Source organism: Chinchilla lanigera, unplaced genomic scaffold, assembly GCF_000276665.1.
Source record: "Chinchilla lanigera isolate Chin_1 unplaced genomic scaffold, ChiLan1.0 scaffold00025, whole genome shotgun sequence".
Taxonomy (NCBI): Eukaryota; Metazoa; Chordata; class Mammalia; order Rodentia; family Chinchillidae; genus Chinchilla; species Chinchilla lanigera.
In genome coordinates this window covers 13713852-13734323 of record NW_004955426.1, presented here as the reverse complement: position 1 = coordinate 13734323, position 20472 = coordinate 13713852, and the positions used below count along the sequence as shown (strand labels likewise).

Genomic DNA, 20472 nt, shown 5'->3' with positions numbered 1-20472 from the left:
CTTTGAAATTTAAGAACAACTCTTAGCTGTAAGTTCCCACAAATATAAAAAAAAAGACAGATAAATACTTGCTACATACCAATGTCACAGGGTAAACATTTGTATTTAAAAAGAGGATTAGGAAATAGAAAAGAATCAGAATAAAGTAAGAGCATAAACAAGCAGGGTAACTATTAAATCCTATAGTTCTATGTGCAGCACACAGGGCAGGTTTTAACTAGATGAAACTCCAAAGGGCTTGGGCAGCCCCACCCCATTGGCCTCTTTCTTGGGCTGGCTTCCCTCATTTGTCGGGGCTCTATTTAGCACAATTTAGTTCTTTGCATCTACAACTTCTGAGGTCTCCAATGCTCTTTTTGTTTCAGTCTCACAGTGTAATATATGGCAATATTAGCAGCATATTTCTTAGTCTCCTGGCCTTCCTCCAAAATATAGGTGGAAGACACTACGACCATACAGTGTTTGCATTCTGCATATGTGCAAAACTAGCACCATGTGTACAATGCCAATGTCTTCCACAAACCTGAGCAGTAGATTGGCTCCCTTGGACTTCAGCTCAGAGATTTTTGAGTGCCTCTGTGGCTGAATTCAGGGAAACACTTCCCCACGTGTCCCATAATGAGCAGTGTAACCAGAGGCTTCCTTTTCAAAGAAGAGTATTTCAAAAGAGTTTATCCTTTTATATCCTTGAGTTTGTGAAGAGAGAAGTCCGATCATTTCCTGAGATTCTTTCAAGGCATTTTTCTGGTTGACCTAATGCAAAGTAATTAGCTTCTTTTAATGTTAAATAATCTCTTTAGCAGCCACACCTTATTTGGCTTCAAGTTTTTCGTTATCATATGGGTTAAGTTTTGTTTTTTAAAAAAATTTTCTACTCATAATTTTGCCCTACCTTCTCCATAAATCTTGCTTAAAAAAACACTCAGCAATAAATATACCATAGCCTGAATATTGGGCTGTCTTGAACTTTCCTGTGCCAGATTAATTAGTTCACTGCTTTTAGTCTCCTGAAAAGTCTGAGGACATGGGCAAAATATAGACAAATTTTCTACCAGAGCATAACACACATAGTTCAAGTTCAACTGCCAGTAATGTCCTTGTTCCCACTGAAACCTCCTAACCCTGGCTTTTACTATCTGCTTTTCTATGTGTATTTTGTCTTTGTAAACTCTGGTCAGGCAAATCTACCAAGATTTGTTCACAGTGTTCTTAAAGTTCTCTTGCCAACATCTCCAAATCTTATTTTCCAAAGAAACTAGTTGAAAAGTCTTCTAAAACATATAGTCAGGTAGAGTCACAATCGTCTTATTTCTGGAATGAATTTTCAGTATTAATCAGCTTTCCTGACACTGGGAGAAAATTACCTAACCCAGTAATTTAAAGGAGAACATTGCTCACCTCATAGCAGATAGGATGTAGAGAGGGAAAGGAGAAAGCGAATAACAAGATATAACTTGAAAGCACAGTGTAACATGACCCACCCCTTTCAAACAGGCGTACCTCCTGACAGCACATTAATGCTATCATTGGACTGATCCACTGATAAGCATATTTCTGTATGTCCAATTACCTTCCAAAACGCCCACTTCTGAATATATGATACTATTAAGGGATATTTTACACCTGAGCCACAGTGGTATATACATGTGTATAATTATATTCACTACACATGTTGTATATCAATAGGTGTAATCATATCTATATTCTCTAGCTTTTAAAAAGAAGCACACTTCATAACAATGTATATCTTGTGTACACAAATAGAAAATAAAACTTTTATAGTTCAGTAGTCTTTCTCCCCCCTCTGTTTCCCACTCCCACTTTTACTTTGTTACTGAACCCAGGACTTCTTATGTCAAGAGCTTGAGTTCTACCCTAAGCTTTAGGACATTTCCATAATAATATAATAAGGAAATCTCTTTAATTTTCAGTGTATCTAAGATAAGTTGTTAATTTACCAGAGTAAAGAGCATCAGAAGATTAGAAATTTTGGATTCATATTTATATTTTCACTTATCAGGAAATGTATTAATTGAAATTTCACATTCTTTCTAGTTCTTAAAAAATTTATCCCTTGCAATGTTTATACTAAATTAATAAATTATTTCATTGGCCTCCTTATACCCATCTTTGTGATAAAATATATTTTGACTCTACATTATCTTAGATAACAATAATAAAACTGTTTAAATTTAAGAAACAATGAAGGAAAAAGGCTATTTTTCTAACAAACACTGTTTATAGTAATTTTTCAAGAAAAATGTTTCAAAGTTTGAAGTATTCACAGAACTATATTTGGGGGATGGCTTTATGCAGGTACTTCGGTCATTCAAGTGACTGCAACAGATGCAGATGATGCCAACTATGGAAACAGTGCCAAAGTGGTCTACAGCATATTACAAGGACAGCCATATTTTTCAGTGGACCCAGAATCTGGTAAAAACATTTATTATTTGGTCTGCATCTCGTTATATAATACATCTACATGCATGCTTATTTCAGAGGTTTTCAAATATGTCTAAAACCAATCCATTCAGTATTATGTTTGCATTTCTTTCCTGTAGTTATTACACAGAAACAACAACAAACTTCCTATGACTGAAACAAATCATTTGGATCATTAGGTCTTTAAACTATTATTTACTGAGTTTAAATTTGGCACCTTAAGTAGAAAATTTAACAAAGATTCAGCATATTATGCAGCATAAAAATGCTCAAAATCTAAAGAATGTGACAATCAATAGTTAAGCTTAGTTCTTAAACTTTTCAACAAAGTTCACTTTTAAGTCAAAAGAATAATTAGAGTTACCAAAGCTTACTCAGTAAAGAATATTCATGCTAGATTTCATTATTTTGTGAATTGTGTTCAATTGTTTGTGCAATGAAGGACTATTTCAGCATAACTTTTTTTTCCATTTGTTATTACTAACTTCTGTAAAGTGGACCTTACATAGATTATTTTATAAGTCAGTGACTGAACTGTCTACTTTTATTTTTACAAAAGGTGTAATAAAAACCGCATTACCAGACATGAGCAGAGAAAACCGAGAGCAGTATCAAGTGGTTATACAAGCCAAAGACATGGGTGGCCAGATGGGCGGCCTGTCCGGGACCACCACTGTGAACATCACCCTGACAGACGTCAACAACAATCCTCCTCGGTTTCCGCAGAGTAAGAGTGGTTTCCTTGATCTCATGTTGAAAAGTTTCTCTCAAGTACAGCTGACAGAACATATTTGTGTTACTAGTTTTACTACTTGTTTTGGCATAAATAAATTGACAGCACCTCTCTCAAAAAAAAAAAATTATCTGAATTGAAAAGGTGATCATTTGTATGAGTGTACAGTAAGTGCAAACAAGGACATGGACTTTTTCTGGAATTTTAAGTAACCTTTTATAGCTTTTGTAGAGTTAGAAAGTTTTCCAGACTAACTCGCCAACATTCATTATGACCATCTTCTTTTCCCTCTGACCTCCTCGCTTCAGAATGTGAGCTCTTCATTCTGGGTGCTAGAAGTCAAACCTAAGTCTGTCACTTGCCTTGCCTTAGATCTCTTGTTTACACATCATATAAATACTGTAAACCTTACTGATTTTATAAATACAGAATTTATGTTTTAATCTCTCTGAAATCACTACTATGTGATATCTCAGTATCTTCAGAAAACAGGTTTGAGACTATTGTAGTAATAATAAAATGCTGAGGACTAGATCTTGAAATATGAAAAATTACAAACCTAATCTCACTTAATCCTCATAACAAATCTATGTGTTAGGCGCTATTAGTATCTACTTAACTATGCAGATGGAGTCACTGACATCAAAGTTTGTAGAATTTAACTGACTTGTCTGCTGGTGAGAATTCAAACTAGTACAGTTGGACTTCAAAACTCATTTTCTTAACATTGGAACAAACCAGAAAGAGAAGAGACTTTGAAGTCAAACAGATATTTTCCCAAGTCTGCTAGATGATTTCCATAAGCCTGGACCTGAAGATAATTGACCTGTGTTGGGCTTAGAGGAGCAGGATGAGTACTAATTAAATTACTATGGAGGGACTTTGATCTTACATAGAGTTCAGCACACAATAAATGTTTAAAAATATTTCTGACTTCAGTATTTTCAGATGTCCCTATTGTCTCCTGATAGTAAAATCTAAATGCTTTGAAGAATACTTAGAATGCAATACAATAATTTTATAGATCTGTAGGAAGTAGAAAAAGCCATCTCTTATTTAAAGATGTGAACATTAAAACAAAGCAAACAACCAAAAGGGTCACAGTTATTTGTAATATCATTTTTATATCCCTAATGTAGAATAAAATAAGAAATGACTTTTATAATAGTTGAATACATGTAAAAATCTGTGATGACATTTTTGAAAGCCACACACAATCAGCAAATATATTTTTCAGGTCATTTTAAGTCAAAAGCTCCATATTCTAGGGCAGGGGTTATAGCTCAGTGGCACAGTAACTGCCTGGCAGGGGAAGGTCCTGAATTTGATTCCAGATACAAAAAGGAAAAGAAAAAAAAAGTTCCATATTCTACTATCAGGCCTTCCATGTGTTCTCCAAATAATCTTGGGACATAGTTGAGCTTTTTCTGCCTTGAAACAGTATTTTCTCGCCAGAACAAGCATATAATTTTAAGAGCTTACATGACAAGATGATGAAAATCTATCCCAGATTAAATTAAAGTTAAAAATATAGAGAAAATTCTTTAGAGTCCTCCAAACATGGCACATCAAAGAAGCTCTGATTTAATTTGTAGGCACTTATCACTTTAATTCTCCTGAGTCTGTTCCTCCTGGAACCCACCTTGGAAGGATAAAAGCCAGTGACCCTGACATGGGGACGAACGCGGAGATGGAATACAGCATTGCAGAAGGAGATGGAGCGGACACATTCGAAGTCGTCACCGACAAGGACACACAGGAAGGGATCATAACTGTCAAAAAGGTTCCTTTGGACTGTCTTCACTCTTTTACTGAGGCTGCATAGTTTCTGCTTGCCTTTCAGTAAAGAGAACAAAAGCTTTAATTTTCCCTTTTATTTATGTGGTCTATCTCTCACAAAAGCGAGAATAGAAGTAATACTACTTCAAATAAGGGAAGTATCTTCATCACTGGTAATTATAAATTGCTATAAAAGTTCAACGATTCTGATTAAACAACAATCAGACCAGAATTAAATTCAACTGTGCTCATTTTTGGATTTCTCTATGTGAAAGAATTAATATAAACTAGAGGCTGTTATCACTTTCATTTTCCAAAATATTTTAATGCAAATGTGATGGTTTACCTAAATAAACGGAAACCTAGCAGTTCCATGGACTTCATTTAGGTTTACTTGATTTTTTAATGTACCATGGAAGAGTATTCTGAAACTTTACATGGAATAATAAAGTCAATATTAATTATTATATGTTTAATTTTTTCACTCATATCTTGCATTCTGTAAGTGTTCAAATTACTGAAAAAACAATTTTTATTCTAACCTTAAACACTACTCAGTCTTTCTTCTGATATTAAATATATGTAAGTTTCACAATAGTGAACATAATTTGCACATCTACAAAATAATGCTTCTTTAAGCCGTGACTGACAAAATTGAACTACATGACCCAGTGGGAATCAGTAACAGTATCTATTCTATTATATTTATTTAACTCCCATAAATATAAGTAAGGCAAAGCAAAGACGTATCCATTTATTTGATGTACATCGGAAGCAATAATCAAGGAAGCATAATGTTTGCCATCAGTAGAAATCAGGTTATTAAATTTTGAAATTCTCACCTATTGTCTTGCCTTCCAAATCATGCTGAATTTTTCTTGTTTTACTGAACTTCAGAATTTAGATTTTGAGAAAAAAATGCTGTACACTTTAAGAGTGGATGCAAGCAACACTCATCCTGACCCACGATTCTTACACCTGGGACCTTTCAAAGACACAGCGGTGGTCAAGATCTCTGTGGAAGACGTAGATGAGCCTCCCGTGTTCAGCAAACTCTCTTACTTGATAGAAGTTGACGAAGATGTAAAGGAGGGCAGTATCATAGGACAAGTCACAGCATATGACCCGGATGCCATGAACAATTTAATAAAGTAAGTACTTCAAAGAAGTTAGTTTTGCAGAAAACTATTTATTTATTTTCACACCATATAGGAAAAATGGTATTGCACAATGTGGAGTCTGCCACCATAATGAAAACTTCTGATGAACAAACTCTTTGCTGGGTTGCCATCTAAGAGCTCTAATTATATTATTTCACTTTCCTGTTATGATGTCACTAGATAGATGTGATTATGATATTTCTCTGGGGATGATAAGACTGACTCACTGAGCACTTAAATAATTAGACCAGTATTAGCAAAGCCAGGTTCTGAAAAAATTAGCAATCTATCTGGCTCCAGATTAGTCAGAGATTCAAATCTCTCTGTGATGGTGTTTTTCCTGTCCATTTCTTCTCTTGTTTAAATTGAAATACAAGTAAAACAGATTAAAAATTAAATTTGGAAATCTGGTTTTTCTAAAAGTATCAAAATATCTTTTTAAATAATAATCACTAAACTACTATATTTAAAATATAGAGGGAATATTGTGTTAGTTATGTTCTAACTGTGACATAGTGTTACTAAAGAAATGATGATATACAGTGTAAGTAAACAGGAAAGGTATGTGTCTTAGTTATTAATAGTACATCACACTGTCTCAGAATTTGAACTCTATATGTACCATTTAAAATTCAGAAACTGAAAAAAGTCTTAAAATTTTTTCATAAGGAAAATGTACATATATTTACAACACAAAGGGATATATTAGATGGATGATGTTGAGCAATACGGAGAAGACAATAGGAAAGAGAAAATAGTTGAGGAATAAATTATTGGTTAAATGTATGACTAACAAAACACCTAAAATCGAATTTTTCTTAAAATTTCATTGGTTAATAAAGCAAAAGAAATGTTAAATGTATTTACTGCCATTCTTCAAACATGGTAAATTCACACACAGTATATAAAGTGTATTAAGTAGATAATATTCAAAATATTATTTGCTGTACTAAATACTTTCTTATACATATTCAATTTATTAGTGATTCAATATTAGTGAACATGTTTACTTTTACAATACAGAAAGTCTATAAATTTTAATCAAGGGGCTGGGGATTTAGCTCAGCTGCAAAGCACCTGCCTGGCAAGCGCAAGGTCGTGAGTTCGGTTCCCGGTACTGGAGAAAAACCAAAACAATAAAAAAACTTAAAAAAATTTTAATCAATAGTTGATAAACTCATACTCATCAAATTTTTGTTAGTTTTAGGTTAACTGCAATATAAGTCACTAGGTATTTGTGTTTTAAAAATTAGTTTTAAATTACATGTTTTACATTATTAAAATCACTTTTAAAAGATGCATTCTATTTGTCATAATTTATTTCATCTGGAACCCTTTTTTCATATCTGTAGTTACTTTCAGTTTTTTTTTTTTTTTTTTTTTTTTTTTGGTTTTTCTCTGGTACCAGGAACCGAACTCACGACCTTGCGCTTGCCAGGCAAGCGCTTTTGCAGCTGAGCTAAATCCCCAGCCCCTGTAGTTACTTTTAAATATTAGCATTATGTTAAGTAAGATTCTTTAAATAAAATGAAGAAAGTAATCTAGTTTTCCTACTATCAACGTATATTTACTAACATGTTCATATGCAAGACAATTTAAGTATTTTAATTTAAATTACATGTGCCTGTTTAGTTTTAATGTCCTCTGTATGTGAATGTGGTAAAGACAGAAGAGAACTTTAAAGTAGGTGCACTTTCTTTTCAATGCTGAAATGGGAACAAACTTCTATTACTTTTTTGGTTTGAAATCATATATACATATATATGGTCTTTCACAATGACAATGGTAATCATAAAATCAACGACTATTGTGAGAATTTGTATATGTATATGATGTTGGAAGTACAATAATTTGTAAAAAAAATTCTATAAAGTAAAATGAAGATAGTCTTGTGACTTCACATCAGTGATGGCTCTATTTTCAGTTGTTAGTGTTAAATTTTTCTCTAATTTGTCAGCTAGTTAAAAACCATTTATGTCTTAAATTGTAAGTGTTTACACATCCTATAATGTAGAAATACTCAATAAGTGTCTGCCATTGATGCGCTTTGCTAGCCTTTAAACCTAGTTGTGCCTTCTTTCTTCCTTAGTGTTTATGTAACCAAATGTCTGTGCTAGAACTACTAACCTCTTAAAAAAATAATTGATTGTAACTTTTGAAAATAACAGCCACCTAGTAGGAGTCTGTAGATTAATGGAAGTTGTTACATGTTTGTAGCACATCTTCATTCTTTTTTTACCTTTAAAGAGAAAAAAATATTAACAAAATAACGACAACAAAGATAAAAACAAAACAACAGAAAAACAATAACAACGATAAAAAATTTCAAGACAAAATGATAGGAATTAATGGTTGCTATATTACATATGGTTATCTTCAATGAAGTTGCTCAGATTACCAGATGTAAGAACGCACGATTGCTCAAACAATTAAAAAGAATAAAAATTAATAATAAAAAAGTTAGAAAAGGTACAGAGCTTCACTAAACAAGCTGGTAGGAATTCAAAAACGGTTCTTTTTTTTTTTTCCCCTTTTGGTCTTTCTTTTTTTTTTTTTTGGTTTTTCTCCGGTACCGGGAACCGAACTCATGACCTTGCGCTTGCCAGGCAGGCGCTTTTGCCATTGAGCTAAATCCCCAGCCCGCCCCCTTTTGGTCTTTCTTGAGACAGGGTCTGGCTAGGCAGTCCAGGCTGGCCTTGAGCTCACTTTGTAGCCCAGGCTGGTTTCTAACTTGCAACAATCCTCCTGCCTCAGCCTCCTGAGTGGTGGGATTACAGGCATGTGCCACCAAGCCAGATACAACTTCTTACATTGCATTGCATCAGTCAGGGTTTACTAGAGAAACAGATATAACACAATATGTATAAATGTATAAGAAATTATAAGTTTGGTTTACAATGGTCAGCCACAGAGTTAGATGAAGAAGCATACAGAGGGTGTCTGCATGATGGAGACTGAAGAGCCCTCCCCAGGCCTGGAGTTTACTGCAGTGTCCATGCAAGTCCCTATCAGGAAGCTGACAAGTCTGCGATGGAATGCTGAAGTATTTATGAGGAAGGCTGGAGAGCCTATACCAGAAGGCTGAAGAGTCCCAGGCAGATGCCAAACAGTCTGCACGAGAAGCCAGAAGACAACCACCAAGCTGAAGGCAAAGGCTGGAGCTCCTCCAAGAACCAGCAGCCAGTCTTTTCTAAATGTTTTTTCTTCATGCAGCCTACTAGCCCTGGGTGCATAGGGGTGGTCTTCTACACCCCCACTCTCTGCATGCCTTCCTCTTGCACAGGCACAGAATGAACACAAAGTAAGCGCCCTGGCTCCCTGCTGAGTCACTTAGCCAAACCTCTACACTCCCCAAGTTGACGCAATGTATCAACTATAACATGCATATGAAGCATTAAAAAATATCAGACCTCCAAAATTCAGAGAACCAATCCAAAAATGAGTATCTGAGATTAATCTCAGATGAGGAAATACAAATGTCTAACAAATATATGAAAAAAAGTTCAATATTGTTGGTCATTCAAGAAATTCCAATTAAAACAACACTAAGATGGCATCTGACCCATGAAAGAATGACTATCATCAAATCAACCAACAACAAATGTTGAAGGGGTGATGGGGAAAAAGGGACCCCTTCTCCACTGCTGGTGGGAGTGTAGACTGGTGAAACCACTGTGAAAATCAGTGTGAGGATTCCTCACAAATAGGAACAGAGGTCACACTTCACCCAGTTATTCCCCTTCTAGGTATTTTTCCATAAGAACTGAAAACCTCACACCACAGTGATATATGTGCAATCATGTTTATAGCAGCACAATTTTTCATAGGTAAATCTTGGAAACAACCCAAGTGCACATGAATGGAGAAATGAATAAAAATGATGTGGCATTTTTATACAATAGAGCATTACCCAGCTTTAAGAAAAGATAAACTTAATTCTTTTTTAATCCCCCAACATTTTTTGGTCCATTTTGCAAAATATCGATCTTCCTATTTCCTAGTATCTATCTTTCATGTTGCTCTTTATATTTTGGGTTTTTCACATAAGAGAAACCGTGAGATATTTAACCTCTGTGTACGATCTGCTCTGCTTCAGATTATGGTCTCAAGGTGCATCTGTTTTTTACAAATGACTCAAGTTTACTCCTCTTTATGTTGGAATATTACTCCATTGCATATAAATGTAGATAGCCACTTTTCCCAATACCATTTATAACAATGCTATCTTTCCTCCAGTGCATGGTTTTGGAACTTTAGCCAAAGATGAAATTTTTGAATGTGCCTACAGTTATTTCTGGATCCTCTATTCTATTCTGTTGCTCCCTATGTCTATTTTTCTGCTAATATCATGCTGTTTTGATCTCTGCAGCTTTATAATGTAACCTCCTACTTTGCTTTTGTTACCCAGGACTGTTTTTTACTATTCTGAGACTTTTCTGATTCCATTTGAATTTTAGACTTCATTTCTCTAGGTCTTATAACTGAGAGTATTTCTATTTACTATGGGAGTATTCAAATTTTATAAATTCTTAAAACTTTTTTCTGAAAAAAAGTTTCCTTTTCTTTCTGTTTAATACTTTCTTCCTGTTCCTCCCTGAACTTAGTCTCATATTGAGGGAAACAAGTTTTGATTTCTCAAATGACATGAGATTGTATGGTATTTTTAAGGATTTTTATTAACTGCAAATTAAATAGATTGGATTATAAATTATTTATATAAACGAATCTTCTGAAATCACTTCTATGGAAATTAATCATTTTTGGAATTCACTTCCTTGTCAAATTTGGACTATATGGATGGATGACATCCCTTATCAGATATGTGATTTATATATATTTCTCACTTTCATTCCTCTCCATTTCCTTAAAATGACATTCAAAAAGCAAAACTTTTTCATTTTAATAAAATTTAATCTATCAACTTGTTAATAATTTTATATTTTAGAGGAAAATTTAATGTCTTACAAAGTCACTGTGCTGTTTTCTTCTAGCAGATTTATTAATTTATAATTTTTGCCTCTGTGTTCTATATTCAATTAGTTTTTCTATGGTGAGATGTATGGAATAACCTTCTCAACTTTTTTGTTTATGTACACCAAATACTTACAGTATTATTTACTGCAAAATCTTTTTCTCCATCAAATTATTTTTAGTATTTTTGTAATAATTAGTTGTTAATATGTGTATTTCTCTATCACTACACATGCTGTTCTATTGCAATTACTACTTTGTCAATGCTTGAAAAATAACCACATTTTTGTATAGTTTATAAAACATCTTCAAGTCAGTGTTAGCCCTCTAAGATTTCTTTTAGTTTATATGTGTTGCTTTGAAAGCCTTTACATTTTGACATGTTAGTTTCTACAAAAGAACTCTCCAGGACCTTTAGTGAGATTTTTAATCTGTAAGTAAATGTTGGTATAATTGATATCATAATGATATTTAACAAACATAATCCACAAAATAATGAATATCATTCCACTCTAGGTTTTTAAGTAAAATTTTGTGATTTATGTATTCTTCTCAAGAATACTTTCATCAGATGTGCTATAAATTTGAAAACATGTCTTCTTCAGGGAATATGAATGTTTAATAGCCCCAAGGACATTTTGCTACATGCAATATATGTATTATTACCCTAGATTCCCTGACTGCCTGACTCATTTCACAGTTGCTGCATTTATCTTTTCCAACCTTTTCACCTTTGTCATTTTGAATAGATCACATTCAATTTCATCTTCAAGTTCATTAACTATTCCTGCAATATCTACTCAGTTTCAAATCCATCCAAAATATTTTTTCTATTCCTCATGCTGTGTTTCTTTGTGGTTTCCTTCTGTAGCAAATATGAAGACACATTTATATTTCCTTAAGTGCACATATGTAAATGTTATGTGTTTCTCCTACATTGTTGTTCTTTCCTCTAAAATATTAAGCACTTGGAATGTTCCAAAATACCCCTTTTAACATCACTGGGTGCTAATTCTATCAACTGTGTCATTTCTAGTTTGTAGTCAATTAACAACTTTGTTGCACTGACATATTCCTACTGTTTTGCATGGCTGTAAATTTTTATTGGATTACATTGTAATGTTTACCATGTTTACTCTTGACGTAATTGCATTTTTACCAATATTCTTGAGTTTTGGGAGGTATGTATGGTTACTTGAAAGGGCTTAGTTCACTTGGCTCTCACTTCAGTGCTTTATTAGCTGCTCTTCATTTAGGAATAATTTGCCCTTCTAGTCATCAGTCAAGAACTTTCTGTGCAGTTCAGCAAAAACCTTGTACAGTAAAGTTTTTCATCCTACATATTAAGAACTAGAATTATCTTCAGTTACATAATATTTCACATTTCTCATCCGTATTTTTGTTACCTCTAGTCTCTATGACTCTTTCCTCCCGTAGATCTATGTTATCTACTCTCATTCATGCTCTGTTAGGTGCTCAGCTAAAGAGTTGAGTGGGATTCTCTAGATTTCAGCAATTCTCTTTTCTTGGAAGAAAGCTTACAACCCCAACACCTTGCTAACTCTGGAATTTCAACATCATCTTTAAATTCAGGGAGATTGGCAGGCTCCATCTGGTTTTCTTAGTTTTGCTTTCATGTGTAGGTGTGTGTGTGTGTGTGTGTGTGTGTGTGTTGCTTGTGTTGTTTAAGAGAATCTTGTAGCAAGGCTGGGTTGAATTCACAATTCTCCTGCACTTGTGCATCAGTCTCCCAAGTATTGTGACTACAGATTTGCAATGCTATGCTTGGCTTCCATCTGGATTTCTACTTCCGGTATTATAACAATGCACCCTCCCAAGCACACTGACTAAGTTCTAAAGCTTACCTCACTTCCTCCTTTTTCTCAGAACTTATTATGTTGATTTCTAGTTGTTCAGTTACTTAAAATCATTAGTCCATACATTTTTATCTATTTTTAGAGATTAGGGTGGTGTGATAAATCCAGTCCCTGTCATTTCTTTTCCAAAAGAAGCAGCTAAAACATATTAAAATATACTCCTGTCTGATCATTTGCAGTAATTCATTTCAAATGATATAACAAATCTTACAGAAAAAAAAAATATGTACATTTTGCATGGTAATTATTTCAACTTTCAAACAGTTTATCAGTTTACCATCTTATTTTTATGTCATTGAATTAATTGTTTTCTCTATATATGTATTTATTAATTTTAAATATTCACTGTTACCAAATCTCTAAAATTTTGTTGTACACAATCCATTATAATAGGTATAATGCAAATTTTTAAACATTTAGATTTTTAGATGTAGCCTGTCTCTTATCAGATGATTTCTTGCAGATATAATTTCAAAAGAAAATTTCTGGATCAGAGACTAATAGTAAAATTTGCATCCCTACTTTACAGCATATAGAACTGATTTATGCATTTTTAATTTCATAGTTCTCCCAGAACTATTCACTTTCAATAGAGCACTCAACTCTCACACACTAAAAAGCAAACTCCAGTTTTACCTGTGAATCTCAGTAATTAAGATGAGAAGAAAAATATGAAGAGAACAAATCCATTGTCAAATTATCTTCATTAAATTACCAATCTTGCCAATATTAACAGCTTCACCTGAAAGCATAGAATATTGGCTGGTTTCTGTTAGCATGTAATTTATGAAAAACAAGATTTAGAACTCTAATTACAGTGTGAAGAAAAGCCAGCAAGAATTCAATGAGGATGGAGCATAGTAATAGGACTCTTCCTGGCTCTGATCCAGTTTGGAAGGACGGTTGATTCCCAGAGGAACAATAGGGCACAATCAGCATCATGGAATCGCATTATTTTCTCAAGAAAAGCTTTGCAGCTAATTCTCAACCTCAGTGAAGTTGTTCATTAAACATTTTCTGAAATACATCTGCTACTTGTAGCATGAGATTATGGCTACAATTAGCAGCTGTTGTCACGTCCGCTTCACCTCATTAGTCACCATGATTCTCAAAAATTACAGAGCTGATTGTAGCTTTGCAGTTTCTGAAAGAACATCTTACCTCACTTCACACCAACTTTGTGCTTAATATATTGAAAGTCCTATGATTTTTAGAAGAAATTGTTTCCTCCACTGTCAAACTGAAAAGTAAGTAAAAAATTAAATAAATAAATAAAACTTTTGGTGAGAGATTTAGCTGTACTTCCAGAAAATGTGTGTGATTCCAACATAAAACAAATGACTCTAAGTACATTCTTATATCAAAAGGATTCTTTCCTATTTTCTTAGTGCTGCAGGTAGTAAAATAATAATAATCTTATAATAAGATTATTTTTCCTGCAAGAAAAATTGTAGAAGCATACTTCATGGGAAACGATAATTATAATGTATATTAACATTTACTTTTCAAAGTGGAATGGAGTTTTTATAGTTCACGGCTATGGAAAACATGTTTATGGAAAGAAAAAAATTATAAAGAAAAAAATCAAATCCATATTCTGACCTTAACAAATTAGTGTAACAGGGACCTAGAATCCAGTAAAGGAATGGCATACTACCATTGCCTGTTATTGCATAATATTGATTTGTTCCAGTGCCTGTAATTCAGTCAACTTTTTGTAGTACATAATACAGGAATCTGTGTTTGATTTTTAATGATAGAATATTAAAATTAAAAGCAAACAGAAAAGGAAAATAGGAGCTCAGTTTCCACAAACTTTGTTCTGTGTCCTTTTTCATTTTTTGTTAGCCAACCATTTGATCAGCTCACTATCCTACAGAAGGTATTCATAAAAAATTTATGCAAATGATCTTTCTAAACTTATTGTTCAAAATTCTTTGTAGGGAAATCAGTAAAATATTATTGTTATTGTAAGCCATCAGCTCAGACATATAGACAATTTTGTTCTATGTTAAATGTTTATTGTGCTCTCTGTGATCATTGGTTGTAATCCAGTGCATTTATTATTAATAGTTAGATCAGTATATTCCTATTTTCAACTGAAAATAGAACTTGGCTGATAAATGCAAGGAAATTAGTTCTGGGCTTTGACAAATTGAGAGCAATTATTTGTACTGAGAAAAATTTCTAAATATACACCTTGAGCTTACAATGTTAAAGACAAAAAGCAGATAATTTCTAAAATATCAAATTGATACTCTTTCATGAATTCCTAGCTTGAAAAATAATGACTTTCAAAGTTTAACCTAAGAGTAAGACAGCCAGAAACTCAGTTCAGTTTGATCTTACATGAAGTATAAGTGAGTCAGAGCTTCACTTTCACAGTGTTAGAGTGGCTTTTTATTCCTTTATCACACAATCTCATGCTAACTCCTAGGGCAAGTAGCAATGGGAACACAAGGAAATTTTGCTTTGATTTTTGATTTTCCATGGAAACAGTAGGAGAAATCCAAGAGCTATTCAAACATAAGCCGAAAATGGTTAACTGTTGACCTTTCCAACAATGGAGATACAGATGAATACTGTGAATCAAGTTCCCTTCTCCACAGTGATGCAGTTATGAGCTTTTACTTTGCTTGTGTTTATTTTAGGTTTGTTATTAATAAACAGAAATTGATGTATTTAATGGAAAGCACAGTAAAAGAATTTTAATTTTACTACAACTTTCTTTGCTTTTCTCTCAAATAACACACAGAGATTTAGTCCCAAATGTGAATAAAACCATATTGGTAAACAAATTGTCAAAGGCTTGAAGTCTGTGAATAGAAAACATGATATTTCAGTTGATTTTAGAAGAGTTATGCAACAAAAATTAAAATGAGAAAAGTCTATCTGATTTAATTTTAATATATTAATGATTACTTTGAAAATCAGATACATTACATATAATTATGTGACTAACTGGATAAGTCTAATATGATTCTTACTTCCAAAAAATATGTATTTCACTATGCATTTTATATGCTTCTTTTTAAATCCATATTTCTACCAGTCTTGTATCTCCTTAAGACTTCCCATTCCAGAAGTATAGCTATACTTGAACAACTATCACATGCTAAATGAGTTCTGTTTTAATCTCCCAAGTTCTTTATGTCAGAAAATTACAATAATATTTTTGAAAATGGAGCAAATATCACCATTTTGTAGTTCTGCCGGTAAGGAGGTTGCTGAGCTCTTTCCATGCATTAGGAGTGAGATGCAGAAGAAAACCTGAGTTTCTGCAACAATTTTTGTTCCTCTCACCAAGTTTGATGTGTTTTTCATTGGCCCAAACACAATATTTAAAGCACTATCCATGTCTGTGAGATAATGCTACAATGTTTAGCAGAAAATAAATTAGGCCAAGCCTTCATGAGTTATATTATACTATTGCAATTATTTTTAATATCTGAATCTACTTTTGGATACTTTAACTTCAAAAGAGTTTTTATAAATGACCAAATCACATGTTTTATATTAAAGCCCCCAAATTAAAAAAGGAAAGCCCTCAGAAATTTGGGATAAATATTATTTCATATAAAAATTTTAAAATTACAAATACTTTGCAAAGTTTAGAAATCTAAATATCTGGTATTAATGTCTGCTAAAGTCAGTGTCAGATAGTGACTGCTGTACAGGTTAATAATAGGAGGTGAATTTTACTAATTAGACAGATTGAAAAAAAGATCATCTGTTTATCCTTTTAATAAAATATTCAGGAAAACAAGAACTAAAACATAGACTGATTATTCTGTCTTTTATCTTCCTTCTTTTTCTGTCTTTGTTGTAATCACTTTATCACAGTTGCACAACCTTCTATGTAATGTCTGGTCCCTGGACCTAGAGCATAGAACTAGCCTACAATTCAGTCAGAAGTGTTCCCACAAATTCAGATTCTCTGTTTTGTAGCCGGTGCTGCTTTTCTTGTGCTGAGTATTAAAACTTAGGCCTCACACACAATAATCAAGCGCTCTACCACTGAGATACAAAATTAGCCCATCAAATTCTTTTGATAATAAGGTTCCCATGTGATTCATATGAACGTAAATGTCTAAGAAACACTATATTACTCATCTACAAGCTACAAGCAACAGTCCAATAAAAAAAGTATATTAGCTACTACAGCATAACAGGGATTGATATAACTACAGGGCTTTTATATAAGCAGGTTTTTAAAAAATGTTTCTTTTGAGAGTGCTTAATTTTTTATAGCTGCCACAGATATTATCATAAAATAAAGAGATTAAATAAACATAAATTTATTGTTTTACAGGGTGGAAGTAGGGTGTGAGTCTCATGTAACAAGAGGCAAGGTACAGATATGGACAGGTCCATGTTTCTTCCTGTGGACCCTAAGAAAACTTGTGCTCTTACCCATTCAGGTACTTAGTGGATTTTGGTTCCTGGAAGCTATGGAGACAAAGTTCCTCTTCGGCATAGGCTGGCAGTTTAAGGTCTCTCCTCAGTGTCTAGAAGCTGCCTTCATTCTTTGGCTTGTTCCTCCATCTCTAAAGCCAGCAATGATGACTCAAGCTCTTCTCACTCTTCAAATTTATCTTCTCTTCCACTTCTGTCTCATCTCTTCAAACCAGTCTACTTTTCAGTGTTCATGTGATTAGATCAGACACATTGGAATAATCAAGGAGATTGTGCCATCTAAGTGTTTTCAACTTATTCACACTTCTAAGGTTACTTTTGCCATGGAAAGGTGGATATTCTGGAGATTAGGTTAGGAACATTTTGGGAGAGGAAGTGCTATTTTGCCAACTCTATAATAGTACAAGTCTTACGGTGACAGCTTCCATATATAGCCTTGATGAGAAAGTCACAGAATTCTGTAGAGATATGATGTTTCATTTTTATTTGAAATAATTCAGAAAGCTAGATTAGAGGAAGACCTTTGATTCAATTGAGCTGTTCCTGAAATACAGAGTTATTCAAGAATAATGCATTTTATAACAGCCTCTGCTATATTCATATATACTCTGTGTGCAGATTTTCTTTTGCTGGTGTTTTTTTTCTGTTGAGTTTAATTTATTCAATGTCATTGGCTATATTAAGTTTACCATGATTGTTTAATGTATACCAAGTACTGTGGAAGGTCTATGATAAAATAATTGAATCAAGTTACACTTTAAAATCTCACTTGCAAGCTGCCAAGAGGATTCGTGAGTATAAGTAATGTCTCCAGTGTGGTTATACTCACATAGTGGTAGTACTGGAATTGGTCAAATGTGTGAAAATGCTTAAATAAATATTCCACTAGAAAAAGATTCAAAGAATTTGTTTTAGAATTTTACATTTCATATCTTTGTCAAACCATGGTGGCTATTGCCTATAACTTTAAGGAAATAATAGAAGAACTAATAACCTTGAAATGAATCTATACTTATGATTCTGTACTTATGAATCTATTTCCTGCCAGATACTCTGTTGATCGACATACTGATATGGACCGGATTTTCAGCATACACTCAGAAAATGGCTCTATTTTTACTCTGAAACCCCTGGACCGGGAATCATCCCCTTGGCACAATATTACCATTACAGCCACAGAAATAAGTAAGTGTGAGACGCATCTAACTGGTCGTGTTGTCTTTCATCAGAGAAAAATTAATGGTATGAGCCGTCTTTCCCTGGAGTAAAATTGTTATTAGTAAAGTTTTAGAGAAATGATTAAAATTAATTCTTTTTTTTTTTTTTTTTTTGGAGGTAGGGTCTTTCTCTATAGTTCAGGCTGGCCTGGTCTCACTATGTAAGTCAGCCTGGCCTCAACTTCACAGCAATCCTCCTGCCTCCACTCCCCTGAGTGCTGGACTACACAGTGTGCCACCATGCCTGGCAAATTATTTTAAATTACTAGTTAGATTTAAATTATTTTAATGATTATCAAATCATTCTTTCATTTTGAAATTCATTTTCTCTAACACCTTACAATAGGATAGAAATATAGTCTAACTTTATAGAGATCATAAATTATCCATGTTGATGGTGCATACTTGTAGTCCCTGCTATTCAAGAGGCTGAGACAGGACAATTACAATTTCCAGGCCAGCCTGAATAGCTAAGTAAGAACTCTTGCATAGCATGTATGAGACTGTGGTTTTGATCTCTAGTATGAGAAAAAAAATCACCTGTCAATCTAAAATTACCTGTTATAAATAACACTTCATTCCCAATCAAATATTCCCTTTGATATTGTGCTTTCTATTTGGACTATGTAAGAAAGTTGAAATATGCATCAGAAATCTATCTGAGAAAATGAATAGTAGAGAACTGATCTCTTGCTAAGTTACAAGTTGGACAAATGGTTTTTTTGCTTCTGTGTAATTGAAACTAAACTTGTGTACATGTTCTTATTGCAGATAACCCAAAACAAAGCACTCACATTCCAGTCTTCATCAGAATCCTAGATATAAATGATCATGCACCCGAATTTGCCATGTACTATGAAACATTTGTTTGTGAAAATGCAAAACCTGGCCAGGTAAATAAAAATCACTATAAACTTTAAAATTTTTTGTTTCACTTTATAAAGGTAGACAATAGTCTTCATTTGTGTAATATTTTCTTTGTTACTGTTGCTATACTCTTGTCATCCCTTACTAGAAAATTCACAGTGAACTTTTAAAAATGATTTCCATAACTTTTTAAATCATGAAATGTAGGAAATAATAGAAGAGTTATACTATATACCTTAATTTGTATACAAGGCATACAGTGAATACTATTCATGAGAAAAGTTCTTACATTCATAATTAAGCTGATGCTGAGTTATATACACTAATAGCATGGAAGTACATTGCTAAACAAATGTGTAGCATGGACGTGAGATTTTTCTATGTTGGCTTATAGGAAATCATAACAACAGCTTTAATGGTTACATTCCGCCACTTTAAATACTTCAACCAGGAGACTGGGTTGATCTATGTGATATTTATATCTGATAAACTTTTTATATCTTTGAAATTAGTTGTTATAGAAGAGCTCCAAATTTTTTAACACTGTAATATTTCAAAAACATCTAGAGTAATTATATGCAATGCAGAATATGTTCATTTAAAAAAAACATTCTCTAATAACAATAACATGAATTTCTGGGCATTAATTTATAAAGTTACTTAAATAGCTCCTTCCGTAAACTAGGCAGATACTGAGAATCTTCTACAATTAAATCTATTTTAGTGTAGCAAATCAAGTGACGAATGTCCTTCTATTTTGGATGAGATTATTCTGAAGAGAATGTTTGTGTCCCCATTTATATGTTGAAGATCTAAATCCCAGTGTGCCTGTGTTTTTTTTTTTTATTTTAAAGATAAAAGGAGGGAAACATTAACAGACATACAACATTTTACAACATATCACAAGCACAATCAGACAATACAGAGTTACAAACAAAGTGGTAGGGAATTAACAATGGTGGTTGTATTACATATTGATATCTTCAAAGTGGCTTCTCATGAAAACA

At 33.2% G+C, this 20472-nt stretch overlaps 1 protein-coding gene across 1 annotated transcript in view; it reads left to right on the top strand.

Moving 5' to 3' along the window:
- Cdh9 (cadherin 9, type 2 (T1-cadherin)) overlaps nt 1-20472 on the top strand; it is a 138821-nt gene that overhangs the window by 106854 nt on the left and 11495 nt on the right. Inside the window, exons 4-9 of the mRNA XM_005386143.2 lie at nt 2317-2436; nt 3005-3172; nt 4774-4961; nt 5855-6108; nt 18430-18566; nt 19370-19491. Of these exons, the coding sequence (XP_005386200.1) occupies nt 2317-2436; nt 3005-3172; nt 4774-4961; nt 5855-6108; nt 18430-18566; nt 19370-19491 (989 nt within the window). The remainder of the gene's footprint in view (nt 1-2316; nt 2437-3004; nt 3173-4773; nt 4962-5854; nt 6109-18429; nt 18567-19369; nt 19492-20472) is intronic.